Source organism: Opisthocomus hoazin, chromosome 11 (assembly GCF_030867145.1).
Source record: "Opisthocomus hoazin isolate bOpiHoa1 chromosome 11, bOpiHoa1.hap1, whole genome shotgun sequence".
Taxonomy (NCBI): Eukaryota; Metazoa; Chordata; class Aves; order Opisthocomiformes; family Opisthocomidae; genus Opisthocomus; species Opisthocomus hoazin.
The window spans coordinates 4,217,886-4,235,584 of NC_134424.1; the positions used below are offsets into that span (position 1 = coordinate 4,217,886).

The following is a 17,699-nucleotide window of genomic DNA, read 5'->3' on the forward strand; positions in this document are numbered from 1 at the left end:
GTGCTGATGGGTAATAACTTGCTATCGTGCAGGCTGTCTGCCAGTGCAATTTTTGAGGAACTTCATCTTCAACATTTTTGGCTGATTTCTTTTCCATTTACAAATATAATCAGTATTAAATTACAGGGTAGTACTTTTACATTAATAAGAACTTTGTATTTCGACAGAGTGCATCAGGAGATTTAATGATTAGAAACATCCAGCTGAAACATAGTGGGAAATATGTTTGTATGGTGAAGACAGACGTGGATAGCGTAGCATCTGCAGCGGACCTTATCGTACGAGGTAAATTTCAGCTTCAGTTAACCATGAATCATATTTTCTCTTTTATATTGTAGATGACAGAAGCAACTGATGCTGTAGGTTACAAAACCAGTTCATGACTTGAATTAGGTGATGAATGACTGTGACTTGAATTACATCATTCTGCCCTGCAGTCAGGGAGAATTTTAGCTCAATCTTTGGATGAAGCCTAATTTTTCCCAGAGAAATTAAGAGCTGGAGGATATAATATGGACTGCACATCTTTTCTCACTGACAGTCCTTCAAGTCGCTGACGAGAGGGAACTCGGTGCTGGCAGCTGTGAGCAGCTGGGGTTGGTGACTCCAGAATCCTTCCTGTGAAATGGGCAACGGCTGCCAGACCCTAGGAGAGGCTTTGTCCCAGGGACAGGCTGGAGTTTGAAGCGTGTAATGCAGGCTTTTACCTTCTCATTCAGAGAAGGAATGCTCACGGTTAAGCCAGAACCGTAGCTTCCTTTGCGGTGATACAGCTACATTTACTGCAAGGAAAAAGCTTTGATCTGGGAAGGCACGTTATGTGATCAACACTTGCTCAATGTATTTTAAAATATGCCAGATATTTTCTAATTGCCGATGATTTAGTCATTTCACACACACACTCCCCCCCGTTTGCTGGTGCAGATGAGACAAAAACCAGCATTTTTTCCAGGATGCCCAAAATCAGGATTTTCCAGAAGGCAGCAGAAAGCTCGCCTGAGTGAATTGCTGCTCGGGGTGCTGATCAGATGTTGTGCTGAGAAATTGTTACCGTGCTTCGTACAGTAACACAGCTGTAGATAACAAATTGGCAGACTACAGAGATGTATGAGTAGATTAAAAGAGGACACTGAGGACTAAAGTAAAAGACGTTGGAAAGATAGAAGGTTCGTGCTGAACAAAGGTCCTTGAAAGAAACCAAAACCCTGTCATCTCTGCTGCAGTTCAGAGTATTTCAGAATTAGATTATCAGAGTGAAGTTTAGTGAATGTAAAACAATAATTACAAGTGTTCTCATTCCAAGCTGAATTGTTTTCTTCCTACCGTGGCGCTGATAAAAATGGGAATCACTGCTTTGTTAGTGATTTCCAGGGTACTAGCGTTACAAAACATTTTTCAATCTGATGCTAGGTTCACCTGGGCCCCCTGAACATGTGAAAGTGGATGAAATAACTGATACCACGGCTCAGATCTCATGGCAAGAAGGCACAGATAATCACAGCCCAGTAACCACTTACAACATACAAGCAAGGACACCTTTCTCAGTTGGCTGGCAGCGAGTTACAACAGGTAAAACACAATTCTTGTTACAGGCGCTGTTGAAATGTTTTCGACCAAGGACACCATGTTCTTAGTGCCTTTTTTCTTTCTTTTTACTAGTTCCAGATGTGATCGATGGAAAAACATTCACAACCACAGTAGTGGATTTAAATCCTTGGGTTGAATATGAATTTCGTGTAGTTGCCAGTAACAAAATTGGAGGTGGAGAACCTAGTTTGCCCTCAGAAAAAGTAAGAACCGAAGAGGCAGGTTAGTGGGTTCTTCTATTTGTTTTGAATTCATTAATGTTGAATATTAACAAAAAAGGAGCGTTCATATCCTTGGCTCTTTGCAGACAAGCTTGGAATTGCCCTTGACTATAAATGCCTGTAACAACTAGTTTGTTCATGATTTTTCCATTTAGCTGTGGGATAGTTTGTGTTGCTTTACTGAGCATCACAGAAGCGTAGCATCTAAATACATTTAAACTGTATTTAGTATGCTAATGTCTGTCAGTTCAGGCAGTGCTGCAGAGTCTGAAGGTATTAATGAAGGGAAATAAGTTAATTTTGACGGGTTTTTTTCATTTCTAGTGTTTGATCAGTGAACACCTTCCATGTAAGAAGCATGTGGCTCAGAAGAGCGCATCAGTTAAAACCCCAGGAGTTTACTTGGAGTAAGACCATTGCCCAATACAACCGCATACGTTAACCCTATTAAAAAAAAAAAAATGAAGCACGCCTCAAATTTTTAGAAGCTCATAAGTATTAGCATACAGGGCTCAGGCTGCGAGCTAGGGAGGTTCTTCAGCCGCTCAGAAAAGCATCCGCCTGCCCCAGCGATGGAAAGCAGCAGGGTGAGTGCAGGATGGGGCCGGGGCTTTCCAGCGCTGCCCACCCTGCCACAAAAGCCTTGCCCTCGATTTGCAAAAGCAATATGAATGCAGGCAGGTTAGCTTTGGAGCAGGAGGTTAACGGTATATGATGTCATCTCTTGTCGCTACACTGTGCAGACAGCTGTACGTTTCCTTTTCACAGTTCCCGAAATTCCCCCATCTGAAGTCAGTGGGGGAGGAGGCAGCAGGTCTGAACTGGTCATAACATGGGATGTAAGTTTTCTTGGCAAGCAATTTTCTTCAGAGAATGATTGTTTTCATTCAAACTCTCCTTAAAAGATGAATTTCCCTGGCTGCAGCAGCTTCTCATCTAGGATGTATATGTGCTCGGTAACATTCTGTACTGTGAGCTATGCACGTTTGCCTTCCCTCTTTCGCTTTCCTGTGTTACTGTGCCAGATGGCAATCAGGAGGACATTTAGTTCGTTTGTCTGAGGTTGCTTCTGTTCTCAAATGTTCAGCTGGAAAGGGTGCAGGAGGACGGGGGAAGAGGAAGGGGTGTTGCTCAAAGGTTGAGCCGAAGAACAATGCTTCTCAGGGCAGCTTTGCAGTTCTTGCTTTCTTACTGTTAACTCTGGGCACATGTGCTAGCTGTACGGTCAGGGGCTACTTCATGTTAAGTGGGCTGTTTTTAATGAGTAAAAAAATGTTAACATAGTATTAACATAGTAATAGTAACATATACTACTCTGTGTGGTTACTTAATCATAATCACATCAGACGAAGGTTTAAGCCACTGTACAAAGGTAGTGTTGGATTCTGTAGTAATTGGCTAAGCAATTATTAATTTTTTTTATGAACTATGAATTGTGACCAGAAACTGGGAAAAAAATGTAATTTATTGAATAGTGTCTTAAAGCAGTATATTTACTGGATAACAAGGAATATACCTGAAAGTTGTTCTCTTCTTAAAGTGCAAATCTTAAAATAGGATCAAGAGGAAGATGTTTTGCTCTGCTGTACCAGAGTTAATTTGTTGATGGAATGATCCCAAATTCAGTACCAGAACCTAGTTGCAATCATGTACGTTAGTATGTTAGTCTGTGATGTTACGTACAACACTGGGGATACTTTGCTTTCACCCTGCAAAGTATCCCCAGTGTTGTACGTAACATCACAGACTTCTGCCATCTCTTGCTTTTCTCACAGCCCATCCCAGAAGAATTACAGAACGGAGAGGGATTTGGCTATGTTGTTGCTTTCCGCCCTTTCGGCACCACAACGTGGATACAGACTGTGGTCACCTCTCCCGACACACCAAGATATGTCTTTAGGAATGAAAGCATCTTGCCCTTTTCACCATATGAAGTCAAAGTTGGTGTCTATAACAATAAAGGAGAAGGGCCATTCAGTTCAGTAACCACAGTTTTTTCAGCTGAAGAAGGTATGTGGTTATCTCGAGATTGCTTGAGTTACCTCCAGAAATTTAACACAAGATATTTCATCGGAGAACATAGCAACAGTTAATAGAAATGAGATCACTTTGAATACCAATGTATTTATTTCCACAGTCACCAGTGCTGCTGATCTCTCATTTATTGATTTCCGCATACAGAGCCCAGCATAGCACCCTCCGGTGTATCTGCGACGAGCCTGTCGTCCTCGGTCATCGAGGTCTCCTGGACAGCCATTCCCTGGAAGATGAGTAGTGGAAGATTACTGGGCTACGAGGTGAGCTCATTTAAAATACTCTCCTTTGTGAAGGCTCATGAGGCAGAAGGGTCAGGGGGGCTGCAGGACAGCAGCACAAATTTACAAGAGATTGCCACGCATCTTGCTTTCTTCCTACCCCACGTACATCCCAAAGAAGGCTATTTTCTTCTAAGTGTCATTGAAAACAAAGGCCACAGAATGAAATCGTGTTTTGCTTCCTGTGCTGATAATCATGTGTCTGTCTGACATATTTTTTCAGAATTACATTTACTTGCAAAGAAACTATTTTGTAAAATACAGTTTTCTGAGCGTAACTTGTTTACTTTTTTAGATGAAGTAATGATTTTCCTCTTGTCATTTTTTAATTCAAGCAAGATCTAATATTTCAGTTCCCTTTTTCCTACAGTCACACTAAAAAGAGCGGCAAGCGTGAAAGGCAGATGGATGAGAATTTTTTTTACATAGTAAACATATTTTTGAAACTTTAATGTATTTCTACCTTTTTCATCTGAGAAACAAAATGCACTTAAAGGAGTCAAATGCGATGCAGTGGGTGAACAGCCCATTCCATGCAAGATTTTAAATGGTTTTGTTCCATATCTACTAGGTTAGGTACTGGAATAACGGTGGAAAAGAAGAATCTTCAAACAGAGTAAAAGCTGCAGGGAATGAGACATCAATAAGAATAACAGGTTTGAAGAGCAACTTAGCATACTACACAGCTGTCCGTGCTTATAACAGTGCCGGAGCCGGTCCCTTTAGTGCCACAGTAAATGCGACCACAAAAAAGACACGTAAGTATCGTGAATGTAAAGTGGGGAGAGACATAACGGTGTGTTAGCACTTGCAGGCAAATGAAAAATAGGCGCATTACTGGGACTCACAATATGCACAAATGACCTAAATTTTCATCCAGACTAGAGAAGTTAGTTACACAATTAAATGGAGCGTAGCTGTCCCGTTCTCTACCCTCTGCTGCTTTAGCAGGATGAGTAAGTAGAACTCAGCTATGCCAGTGGAGCTGAAGTAAGATCCGTAATTTCTCCATAGAACCTTTACTCTTCTTCTAGCCACTGGAAGAATTTTAAAAGAAAAAATTCAGTTGTTTGCAAGGAAAAAAAATGGGGACCTGTTGAATTTTTCAGTAAGTTCTCTAGGGCATGGCTTTTGAAATGCAGCGATCCTCATAGAATTCATGCAAAACAATCCTTCAGGTCCATTGTTTCCCCTTGAACAAATTACACAAGAGGCCACTTTACTATTAAAAGGAGAAGTTAAGCTGGAGAACAGATTGTCAAAGGCAGCACTAATTTTTCTACAAATGGAAATATTTTTAGTATGCTCTTGCATTGTAGTACAGCTTGGAGTCAGGGTCATCAATCTTGGAGTATTTCTGTCAGACCCCCAAGAATGTACAATTAAGTCTGTCTGAAAGGTCAGACTCCCTGGAATAGTCATTAACATTCTTCTACCAAAAGTAGTTGCATCATCAATATTATGAAATAAGCTAGTTCATCAGAAATGATTATATGCAGAAATGAGTGTCACACTCTGTCACTGAGGACTAAACCAACTCAGATTATCTTGTACTTGCTAGAGTTTTGATATATTATACGTATAGCTACCATAAATTGGCTGATCTGAAGGAACTCGCGGCCTGTAGCCTGTCCCTGACACATGGTGAATAGCCTTCGCTAATTAATCATCCATGTGGCTGCTGGCTACTCATTAGAGGTTGTGCCAGCCTAGTCAGCTCGGTGATTTTTTCAGGCCTTTTTTAGTGACCACGAACTGGACAAGCATCTGATCCCACTGATTTGAACAGGATCTGGATCAGGCCCTTAGTCAAGGTCTCTGCTGTTTAGAATAACTAAAAAAATTAGTTGCACTATGCCTGTGTATTTTGCTCGTGAAAAGAGAGAGCAAAAACATTGCCATACTGTGTGGTGTCAGTCTGAAGGATTTTGCTAACTAGTAGCTGAATTAACTAAGACAAATAATTCTCTGTACTGCTGCAGCAGAAACTGATTTTTCATTCAAATGTGTGATTTTTTGATCAATCCTAGTTTCTACCTTAACTTGAATATTTGTGATTGATCTGTTTTTCACCGTGAAGGATTTCTGTGCACATTGCATTTACATTCACCATAAGACCTACAAGATTCTTACTAGTAACTGTTAACCATATCAAGAAGCACAAATACTGAAGTTCAATTGGCAGTATATTTCAAGATTGAAACTTCATTGTTTGTCTTTGACCATCAAAGTATCTTTGATTTTATATTGGAATAAATATTCATATTCCTAGCAAAAAATAGCAAGTATAGTTTTGTTTTATAAAATACCGCTATATAAAATAGCAGGTAACTGGGGGAAGACTTCCCCAAGTTTATAAGGCAAGATGTTACAGTTACTCCTTATTTAGGAGGTCTTAAAATACAACAAAATATTCTGTCCATCGGTTCTAATTCAGAGAAATACTAGCTGCCCCAGCTCTCAGGGGGCTCAGAGAAAGCCAGGTAGCCGTTTGCACGCTTAGCACGGGACGGGTGCTTAGGTGACGTGGTGGTTCAGGGTCTGACCTATTGCAAATGAGGATCTGCAGCTCTGAACACTGCAGGTTCCTGCAGACCTGGGTATCTGAAGAGAACTGGAGCCTTCTGAATCACTCCCACAAGTCAAGCGGTAGATAGAGGATTACAGTTTTTATATATAATTGCTCTTCATTTTTTCAGATGTCATATTAGTATTTTGTTGTGGATTTAAAAGAATGACTCATTTCTTTTGAAATTCAGCTTTAATATCTCTGTGAAAACTATTTGCATGTGCTGTAATACTTAATTCTCGGGAGTAAAACAATCTCCTCTTACATTTACAAAAAGCGGCTCTTAGTGCATCAGGTTAAATCCTATTCAGTATATAGAACAAGGCAAATACTGCAAAAAAAACCCAAACACCTGTGAGCAGTGGTTTGACTTTAGAATAATCCTTTTAAGTCTCGCTCTTACATTTTTGTGTCTGCTTTGTTTAAGAAGTATAATCAGGTGGGTTTTGATCAGACTGCTCATGGAAAGAAGGTAGGGAGCTACCTGTGTGAGAGAGTTTAAAAATAAGAGGAGGGGGAAAAAAAAAAAAAGATAAAAAAACCCCATAAGCAGATGGATAGGAGTGTTTAAATCCACTGTCAGTGTTTAATACTGGAACCTTCAGCATCAAAGCTTAGCACGGTCCACCTAAGCAGCAGTTGCCTCCACTAGGTGACAGCAACAGTAAATTGTTTTCCTTAACACATTTAGAAAAGATTTTAATCATTGATTGTGTCACTGCATGACCCATTTTCTGGGAAACCAACTTGAGGCATCTTAAGAGGTTTGTACTTACCTTCGCCTTCCCTGAAAGCTTGGCAGTTTCAAGATATACTGAAGTGTGCAGGCAAAGGGATACTACTCCTTTTGAAAATAACAGTCTCAGATTGTTAATGAACCAAAAAACCCCAATAGATTTTGTTGGCTGAAACACGCTGTTGTTCCAACTGGCAGATACTGAGATGGCACAGACTGCAGTTCAAAATCACGTCTTGAGTTAAAAGAACCACCAAAAAAAAAACCAAAACTGTCAAATATTTTTACATTATAAATGTGTTAAATCAGCGTAGCGTGTAGATTTCAATATTCACTAAGACTAAATTTGTCTAAAAAATAATCTGTTGTGAAGTATTTGCTTATTTTTGGTAGTATACTAAAACTAGAAATTGCCTGTTACCATCATTAATTTCATTAGAGTTTGTTCTAATTGATCACCCGTGTCCTAAGACATACGCTTTTGGCTGTATTTAATGAAGGACCATCAACAGATAATGCAACTTCAGAAATAACATTCATGTGCCGTTCTATTTTTCCTTCTGTTTTTCCAATTTAGTCTCTGAACCATAAAGTGTACAAACAGCGAGGCTGCATTGGAATTGCTTGTGCATCCGACATATAATGACAGTCAATTACCTGAACTATTATTTCCTACTGTAGAATAAATCACTAATGCCAATTAAATTAAAGTCATGCTTTTATTATGCGTTTGAAGCACCCAGTCAGCCGCCGGGAAACGTGGTGTGGAATGTCACCGACTCCAGAGTAATCCTCAGCTGGGAGGAAGTAAGAGCAATGGAGAACGAGTCCGAGGTGATTGGGTATAAGGTAATTGAAAACAGATGAGAAAAATACCTGAAAGCAATCCACAGTTTGCTTTTTCTTGTCCATTTGCAAGGCAGTAAGTTCAGAGGATGCACCATACTGCATCTGAACCGTTTCAGTGGTGTCTCCTTTTTATAGCTTTTGACTCATTCTAACAACGTCCCGTGAACCATGGTCCTTTCACCATTCCTGGTGCACTAAACGCCTTCTCCTCAGGCAAAGCAAGCCCAGAGCTGCAGGCATCGCTGCCAGCTCTTGGGATCCCACTTACCCAAATGTCTAACACTTGGATGGTATAACATGTGTAACACTACATGTGTAACACTCATTACAAACGTATAACACACAGACATGTAACATTTTGCAGGAAACCAGATAATCCAAGATTTAGCTGATGGGTATAGTTTCCATTGCTGGCCAGGTCTATTTATTAGTACTGCATATATCAAACTGATATTCTTAAACCTTTTTCTTCTTACCTCCTGTGAGACGTGCTCATTGTCTTGATGGAAAGTACACTGGTACATCTACTCTAAATGTGATGAGCGCACAAACGTAACAGTATTTAAGTATGTTATGTATCTTAAGCGGGTTTAAGAGAATAGCTGAGGATGCTCTTGATGACCTGCGTACAGCTGGATCCCACATGACATATTCCCGCATAAAAGATTTATGCTGAAGATCTGACTGTGCAGTGTTCTGAGTTGTATTGGCAAGCAATACATGTTTACAGGTTAGATAAGCCACCTAGTTCCACAGACGCTAGCTGACCTAAAAACATACCACAGAGAGTTGCGAACTGCGCAGTCTGTCTCCCACAACATTTCTGGGTTCCCCTGTGGATAACAAACGTTGCCAAGGACCCAAGGATAAGCTGAATTTTGATAAAGCTGGTTAATTATACGGAAGTAAAGCACTCAGTGGGTCATTTTAATCCCAGAAGGCAAGGGCAGTACGGTCAGCAAAAGTTGGTTTGCCAGGAAGAGAAGAGCCGACAAATGACATGGAAACTGCCGCAGCAGCCGTAGTGCGGTCGCTGTGGCAGTGAGCCGTACGGCCGTGTCCCTCCCAGAGCATTCTATAGCAGGGCTCAGTGTTAGGGAGCGAGTCTCCAGGGTGGAGCATGTGTGTAATTCCAGTGGCTTTGTGTTCCTTTTCCATTCCATCATTACTGCCGTTATTTTGGGGCAGCTGGGGTTGCTGGGTTTTGCAATGGGAAGCTCCCAAGCTTACCTGCTCATCAAATTTGTGGAACTCCACCGGGTGAATGCACAGGGTCCATCTATTTTTCAGACTCTACCAGGAGATACCTCTCATCTTGCCTGGTCGTGTTGAGCGGGCAATGTGGCGTTCAGATGTAGCTCCCATTCTGTCAGACGTAGGACACCAAATGCACTGAAGTTTCCTGACAGAATAATCACTCTGCACTTGCAGAACATCTTCCAGCATAGTCTGTAATGTTCTCTCCTTCCCAAACTACGTATTGGCACAAGCAGTTGATCTAGATAATAACAGATTCCAAATGGTGCGAGAATTTATAGAACAATACATTATTAAGATACTCAACAGAATATGTTATTCATTTGCTGTCATCATACGTTGTGCCATTTTAGATTAAAGCTGGAATAAAAGAGCTTGATTGATGTTACCTTCAATCTTTAAATGTAATTCTGCCCTATAATATTAACCGAGAATCAGATCTTTTCTCTCATCGCATCTTTTTAGAGACTGAACCCATGTTTCCAAGAAACATAAATAAAAATCGCAGGGCAGGTCCTGGCGGCAGAAATGCCGCAGCGGAGCTGTTGGCTTGCGTTGCAGGTGTTGTACAGGACCAGCAGCCAGACCGATATGAACGTGCTGAGCACGGACAAGACAACGGCTGAGCTTTTGCTCCAGTTTCACGAAGATTACATCATCGAAGTGAAAGCCACAACGGATGGCGGCGACGGCACGAGCAGCGATCGGATCCTGATCCCCAGACTAGCCAGTAGGTTGAAGCTGAATCCCTCGCATTTTGGCACGTGCTTACGTAGGGTCCCCTGCCACCGTCGGAACCTCCTTTCTACCAGCCACGGTATCGAGAGACACGTCGTGCCTTACCGTAGTCAGTCGTTACCGAATTTGCAGTTGACACACAGCAGTTGCCGCAGCTTGTCTCTGCAGGAATTGAGTCCTTATTGATGGGGAGAAAAAAAACAATTAATGCTCGTATGTTGTATGGCAATAAGGTAATAAAAAGGAAAGCAATTAACAGTCTTCATGCCCTTACGCATGACAAACTTCATTCTATTGAGCTGGTAAATTACGATACAAACTAGTGTTAAAAACGTTAGATTATTATTCTTTCTACTTTTCTCCTTTTTTTTATTATTACCTTGAAAGTAAAGACCAATCGTACAGTGTCAGCATTTTGCAGCACATTTGTGTAGTTTAAAAAGATGTAGTGTATTTTTGTAAATTTTAATTGATTGTCAGAAATAAAAATTTACAGTAATTTTTCTTAGTATCTAGGAAGAGTAATAATTTGACAGAGCCAGGTACTCATGCTTTCCTTTAATCCTGACCTTTTTCATTTGTCACAGGTATGGATGCAAGAGGTTCTGGCCCATCAGTCTTGAATATCTTCAGTGTATCCAGCTTCTTACCAACAGTATTTTCCTTGACTCTTAATACAGTGTTGTGATGATACATTTTCATTTGCTGGGGGGAAGAAAAAAAAGGAATCAGTTACTACAGAAAAGTGCTTTTTTAAAAAAAACTGCAGCGGTTAATGCATGTTTTTCTTCTATACTGACGTGTTTTTAAATTCTTTATATTTCACTGTAGGTTGAAGTAAAAATATCACGACAAGTTTAGCAAATCCTTTAAGAAGGAATCTAAAATGCCTTAATACTTGAACCAAAGGAGTTTACATATTACATACTTCAGATACAGCGTAAGAGAGAGGGAGGGCGGTGGCACGGTGACCAGGGCTGCGAGGCAGAGCTCGGCTCGGTGACAAACTCCCGTTTTTGCAGCACCACCGAATGGGTTTGAGTACGTTCTGTGTTGTCACGATACCAGCGCTCTACGTATGAAAGGCGAAACGAGAGACGTGGCGTTTCAGCCGGCTGATAACCCATCGCCCAGGCGGCCGTTCCTGAGGCAGTGCCATAACCCAGTGGGCTTGGATCAGTTTTCTCACTGCCCTTTATGTAGGTTGTTCTAAATCTAGCAAGAACTCAAAGCTGGGAGGTAGGGAAAAGGCACAGTGTGGACGCTGGTTGCGTGCAGTCCACACCGGGGTATCCGAGAGGCAGGGCTTCCACTACTACTTTGAAAAAATGATTTCCCAGCCGTGTTTCAAAGAAGGCTCTCTGTTTTATCGCAGTGTACGTTTATGGACCTTTTCAAACACTTAACCTTCCTCTCCATCAATAGATTTTAAAATTAATTTCCTTATATCCCCACCTTATATTTCTTAGCCAGGTTCTTTATTCATAACCAAATTCTCCCACCTTTGGGATCATTTGTATTGCCCTTCTCTGAACTCCTGTCAGCGCGTTTCGCTAACAAAAGTGCCCAGTTGTAAGCATTACTGAAATGCAGTTGCACCACGGCCTTACAAAAAGGGACTACTACCACCTCCCTACCTTGTGATGTGGTGCTTCCAAATATGCAGCCCCAAATTACCTTGCTTTTCTGTCTGCCGCGCCGCCCTGTACACTCACCCTGAGCTCAGTGTTATGTTCTTCGCTCTCCTTCCTGCTGCTCTTCAGCCAGTACAAAACTCTTTCACCTGGGCTGGCGCTCCAACGCTCCCCATCACTGTCGTACGATTCTGGGAAGTTTATGGCAATACTATAGCTCATAAGAAAAAAATTACACAAAGACACTTCAGGCTTGCTATTCTAGAGAAAGCTATGCTTGCTTTCTAGCAATATATCAAAGATACATTAAACCTGGTACATTCGACTTCTGCAGTTGTGAGTTTAGTTGAATCAGCCTTTTAGACAAGAGCGGCCCATGTGCACGGTAGAGCAAGTGTTGATGTGACACAACGCATACCCTTTTGAAGAGATCAATTTTTGCTTTTTTAAATCTTAGTATTATTACAGCACACAGAAATATAAAGGGAGAGAACCAGGATTAATGAACTTAACGGTAGCAGTGTAGAAAAAATACCTTGGTATGCATTCAAATAGAAAATAACCATATTAGTATCCCATCCCGATGAAAATCTGTGCTAACTGTTGAAGTAAGCAAGATCTGTATATACTGTACATATATATAGGTGTAAATGGCTAGTTGCTTTTCAATGTGGCTAACCAGTGATGTTTTCAGACACTTGCAAATGTGGGGGGGGAGATGGAAAACAGGTGTTACTTGTAACTATATAGTTATATTTCATGCAACAAAGGGTGAATCTTTCTCTTCTTGTTTCACGGAATTCTAGTCCATGTTCCTGTATTGCCATTTTCATGCGATTACATTGTATTATTTAATGTCTAGTTATATATCTCCATGAGATATGTACCGAGTACCTTGTTTCATATTGAAAAGTTTGAAATTTATCCTTAAACTTCCAGTTGTGTGTGTATCCTATGGTTATCTGTATGCATTTTTTTCTATTACTCTAATAAAATATTTATTACATTGAGGGATACTGGAGTACTTCAAAGTAGCGTTGCTTGTCCGTGTTACATATTTGCACACACGGGGATTTACTGCATCTAAACATCCTTGGCTACATTTTTCACAGCATTTCTGCTAACTGGCACTTCTTGGCAGGACAGGAGCGGTTCCCCTCGCGGTAGCTTTGCTGCCCCAGAGACTCCAATCCTAACACATATACCCAGGCCATACCCAGGCCGCCTTCCACAGCAGTCGGGCGGGAGGAGAGGAGTCAGGGTGTAAACACCATCCCGGCCTTTCCGCGGAGGAGCCAGACATGCTTGGGGCAGGGACCCGAGGGTCTGCTCGAGCTGCTCAGCTCTGCCTCTGCCCACAGGTTTGCAGCACGAGGGACAAAAAGCCCCCTCCCTTTCCTTGTTCCCCATCTATCCAATTTGGCTGTTTCCTCTGCTGTGAAATGAAAAAAAAATAACGTAATCCTATTGAAGAAGAGTTAGTTCTTGGTATAATTTATTTAGCGTATCACTATTTAGCATTAAATGGCATGGCCTCTTCCCCCCTGCATATTGCCTGCTCCTTCTGTACTTCAGCTTCCCATAAAGCCAGAGAATTTCTAGCACTAAAACCTTCTCACCGGGAACACAGGTGAATTTTAAGATGGTAAGGATGGCTTCCACCTATGTTAGTAGGGAGCTTATTCAGAGGCTGCAGTAAGGGTTAACAGTAATCCCAGCATGGTGACAGGTGTATACACAAGAGGCAAGCCTGAAGGAATTCTTCTGCAGTAAACTGAGTTTTCCCTTTCGGATGGTTGTAGGTGGACACCAGCCTTGCTCTGTATTCCCCCCGTGGTCAGACTAGGCTTCCTTTAAACTGACCTCCATTCCTCCTCTCATGTTAATTCAGTTAACGTTTATTTGCAGTAATAAATCTGGCTTGATTCTCCAGGGAGAGTTGGAAAAAAAATAAGTTGTTTTTGGGAAGGCATAGGAGGAAGAAGTGAAGAGCCAGTAAGAGGTAAGGTGACAGGTCCCCGAGCCAGCCTACCTCTTGCAGGGCTTCTCCAGAGCAGCTTCTGTCACTAACCAAGTTTAACAGCTCAGTCCTGGGGAGGAAGAAGAAAAAGGAAAAAAAAACACAATAAAAAAATGTGAATAACATCGCCTGTATGACTGGAACTGTGGGTGATGGGGAAGGATTTCTGCCATTCCAGTTACACTTGCGAAAAAACAGCCAGCACTTTACCACTTACATTTGCTATTATTTGCAATCCAGTAAGGCAGAGGTAGGAGTAGGCTGGAGTCGCAGTTTGCAGGAAAACACTACTGTGTAAAGCGTATTCTTCGCAATACCCTGTCCAGAAACGCAGCTGTATTCCTCCAAGCTGTTCCGTAGCGCTGAAGGCTACCGAAGAGCAAAGCCAAAGGCCGGGCCGAGGAGGAGCCCGGTGTCGTAGGGTGGGAGGTGGGTGCTGCCCCGGGGTGAGCACCCGCTGCGGCATCCCCGCGGAGCCACACACCACGGGGTTCCTGGGGAAACTGCAGCACAGACCGGGCTTTTGGACAATGACTCAGACTGTCGTTGTGAAAAGGAGACGGGATGCGAGGCGCCTGCCACCAGCTCGATACCCGCACCAAAGCAAAAAGAATTTGATACATAAAAAGAAAAAACCTTCCCTTGGCATTGGACCAGGCTGCCCAGGGCAGCGGTGGAGTCCCCATCCCTGGAGGGTTCAAAGAACGTGTAGACGTGGCACTTCAGGACAAGTTTTGGCAGGCATGGGGGTGTCGGGGTGACGGTTGGACTGGATGATCTTAGAGGTCTTTTCCAACCTTAGTGATTCCGTGGTTCTGTAACTGCGCGAGTCTCCTCCAGAAGCAGTGAGGGCTGTCGCTGGGAGCCGGTACCGGAGGGGACAGGAGTGCTGTGCTTTGGGATTTGGTGGGGGAGGGCTATTTTTGGTGTGGGTTTAGTTTCTCACCCTGCACCGCTGTTCCCCCAAGATTTCTGAAGGGTTTCTTGTGCCACCTGGATAACGTAGGGCTTTCTCCTTCTTTCCTGACAACTGTTTATACATAGAGAAGACTTCATGACTCTTCCTGTGCTGCTGAAGTCTGAAATTCTCAGAGGTAGCTGGTACAAGAATTACAAAAAACCCTTTTACTTTGGACAGTTTACTCTGTCAGCTGTGTTGCAAACAGGCAGGATCCTCTATGAATACAAAATGAGTTCAAAACTAATACCATGTTAGCCGTAAGAAATATTGGAGATCTCCATTTTCGACTTAATTTGCCTCTCACTGGCGGAACGCAGACGTGGGCAGTGCCTGTCAGGTTATATATGTTATATCTTAATAACCGGCAATAAAGCAAGCTGTCCTGCATGGGGGAGCGCATTAATCTGACAGCTTTCTGTCTGAAATAAATAACAATGGAATATTGTCAAAATAAAATGAGTTTGTCAACAGGCACTTGCTCTCTTAGGAAAAACAACCTCCTCGATTGTTTTATGCTAATACTTTGAGCCCCCGAAAAGCAATACAAAACGATACGTTTAGCAGAGCTATAACTGAATGTACATTATTGTTGTTTGATCAAGCCTCCTTGATACAAAGAGGCACCACTTTTCTTTAAATCCCATGCATACGTAGAGCAAGCTGCAGCGTGACAGGGGGAGATGGCACAGCACTTCACTCTACCTCTGGCTGTCGGTCTTGGCCTCTTAGAAAGGAGCTTTTCTGCGAAGACTTCACAGTTCACGGCTGCCTCCCTGGCGTGCGCACGGCTGGGGTCTCACCGGGAGGGAAGCGCAACGCACAGCCTATAAAATGGGACAGACATTTCTCTTCTTCCAAGCTTAGCACCTCTTTCAACAGCCTCAGCCAGCGGGCGCTGCCTGCACCCGGCGTGTATGGGAGCTGTTTCTCAGAGGTGCTGTTAGCGTCTCCCCTTCGGCTTGGACGTCTCTCCCGAGGTCAGCCTGGGATGTGGACACCTCGTTAGCGTCGGTGGGACCGGTCCCCACCACTCCATCAGAAAGTGCTGGCTGCCGGACGAGGCGATGGGGCCAGATGCTCACTCGGCAGAGGACATCCCTCCAGGACAGCCCCATCAGTCCTCCCCGCAGCAGGGAACTGCTCTGTGTCCAATGTCCGCAGCCAGCACGGTGTGCGTGGCCTGAGCAGCAGGGAGCATCTCCTCTTTGCCAGAGGAATACGGCTATCTCTAGGAGATACCACAGAATCACAGAACCATTTAGGTTGGAAAAGACCTTGAAGACCATTGAGTCCAACCATAAGCCTAACACTACCAAGTCCACCACCAAACCATGTCCCTAAGCACCACATCTACACAGCTTTTAAATACCTCCAGGGATGGTGACTCCACCACTCCCCTGGGCAGCCTGTTCCAGTGCTTGACAAGCCTTTCGGTGAAGAAATTTTTTCTTCACAGCCAATCTAAACCTCCCCTGGCACAACTCTGGAGGACATGTGTATGCTTGTGTGTAAGTACACTTCCCACAACTACAGGTAGTTGGGAGTCTAAAATAACCCTAGCCTGTCTCCGATCATACCATGCGCATCATTTGCTTCGGTTTTGAACTCTCTCTGTTTTGAGACTTTTCAGTTTGTGCACGAGAGAGTGTTTTAGTATTAGAATTTCGCAAGACCTTCATGTGCATCTTTCCTTTTTTTTTTTTCCCATCTCTAAGGGTGAAGAAAACTTGATAAATTCATTTGGTATTAAATTTCTTTTCTTGAGCTCCTTGCTGATCTTTTGGAAGTATCTCAAGAAGTTTCTTTGAAAGTCTCTTTTTTTTTTTTTCTCTTTTTAAATACACAAATATAGGAGAGACGCCAGTAACCTTATGTAGCATTACTAAGACGCTTTCTTCCCAAGGTACCTAAGATTATTTTCTTACCCTTTAAGAGCATAATTAGTCCCATGTGGTCTATAGAGCCCTTGCCCACTTTCTGTGCTGTGCTCTTCATTCCATCTCGGCGATTAATTCCCTTTGGGTGAGAGAACATCAAGGCGTTGGCAAATGCTGAAAAGGGAAGAATCAAAAGCATCCCGTTAGGAGCCAACAGAAAGGATGCAACTTCAAGATGTTCATTAATTCAGCCCATGATATTCTAAAGTCAAAGCAACTCCCAGGACAAGGGGACATCCCAGAATTGTCCATCAGGAAAGAGCAACTTTTGAGAGAGCGCAGTTCCTTGCTGCCCGCTGAGCCTCCAGCCTCCCAAATCCCGCGCTCCTCGGAACGCAGAGGGACCCAGCCGCAAGGGGAGGGACACAGAGTCGCATCCCCCCGGTCGTTGCCAGCTGAGGGTGCAGGACTGGAATCCTCCAGCAGCACAGGGAGAGGGTTTGCACGCCCCTGGGTCAAAGGTGGGACTTCAAACCATCTGGCCATGAAAAAAAAATGCAAACATAAAAATGCTTTGTTTGAATAAAAGCAGCTGGCAGCTCTGCTCTGGGCAGCTCCCTGCTGTCCCCTGAGTGCTTAACACAGCATCCTCCTGCCCCGGGACTCGGGGGGCCTTGGTGGTCTCCCCAGCATGCTGCCGGGCTGCAGCACACCCAGGCAGGTGCTGCAAAGCATGCCCAGAGACTTATTTTTAGGCACTCTGAACTCATCGCTCTGCAGCCCGAAATGAAAGAGCAGATTGATTTTTCTGGTCACCTCCAGGGAAGGCGCTGCGAACGCTCCCCTGAGATTTGAGCACCTAAACGCGCTCCCTGCGCCCGTTAATTGAGAAGGAATATCGACAGGCAGGAAAGGCGTTCATGGGGATTGCTCTC

At 43.2% G+C, this 17,699-nt stretch overlaps 1 protein-coding gene across 1 annotated transcript in view; it reads left to right on the plus strand.

Annotated features, from left to right (window-relative positions):
• The window catches only part of CNTN3 (contactin 3), a 106,218-nt gene extending 93,306 nt beyond the window's left edge, over positions 1–12,912 (plus strand). The window contains exons 12-21 of the mRNA XM_075432632.1: positions 168–285; positions 1,411–1,569; positions 1,660–1,809; positions 2,577–2,647; positions 3,584–3,818; positions 3,990–4,105; positions 4,695–4,881; positions 8,165–8,277; positions 10,096–10,264; positions 10,860–12,912. Of these exons, the coding sequence (XP_075288747.1) occupies positions 168–285; positions 1,411–1,569; positions 1,660–1,809; positions 2,577–2,647; positions 3,584–3,818; positions 3,990–4,105; positions 4,695–4,881; positions 8,165–8,277; positions 10,096–10,264; positions 10,860–10,960 (1,419 nt within the window). The 3' untranslated portion in view covers positions 10,961–12,912. The remainder of the gene's footprint in view (positions 1–167; positions 286–1,410; positions 1,570–1,659; positions 1,810–2,576; positions 2,648–3,583; positions 3,819–3,989; positions 4,106–4,694; positions 4,882–8,164; positions 8,278–10,095; positions 10,265–10,859) is intronic.
• The last annotated feature ends 4,787 nt before the right edge of the window (positions 12,913–17,699 follow it).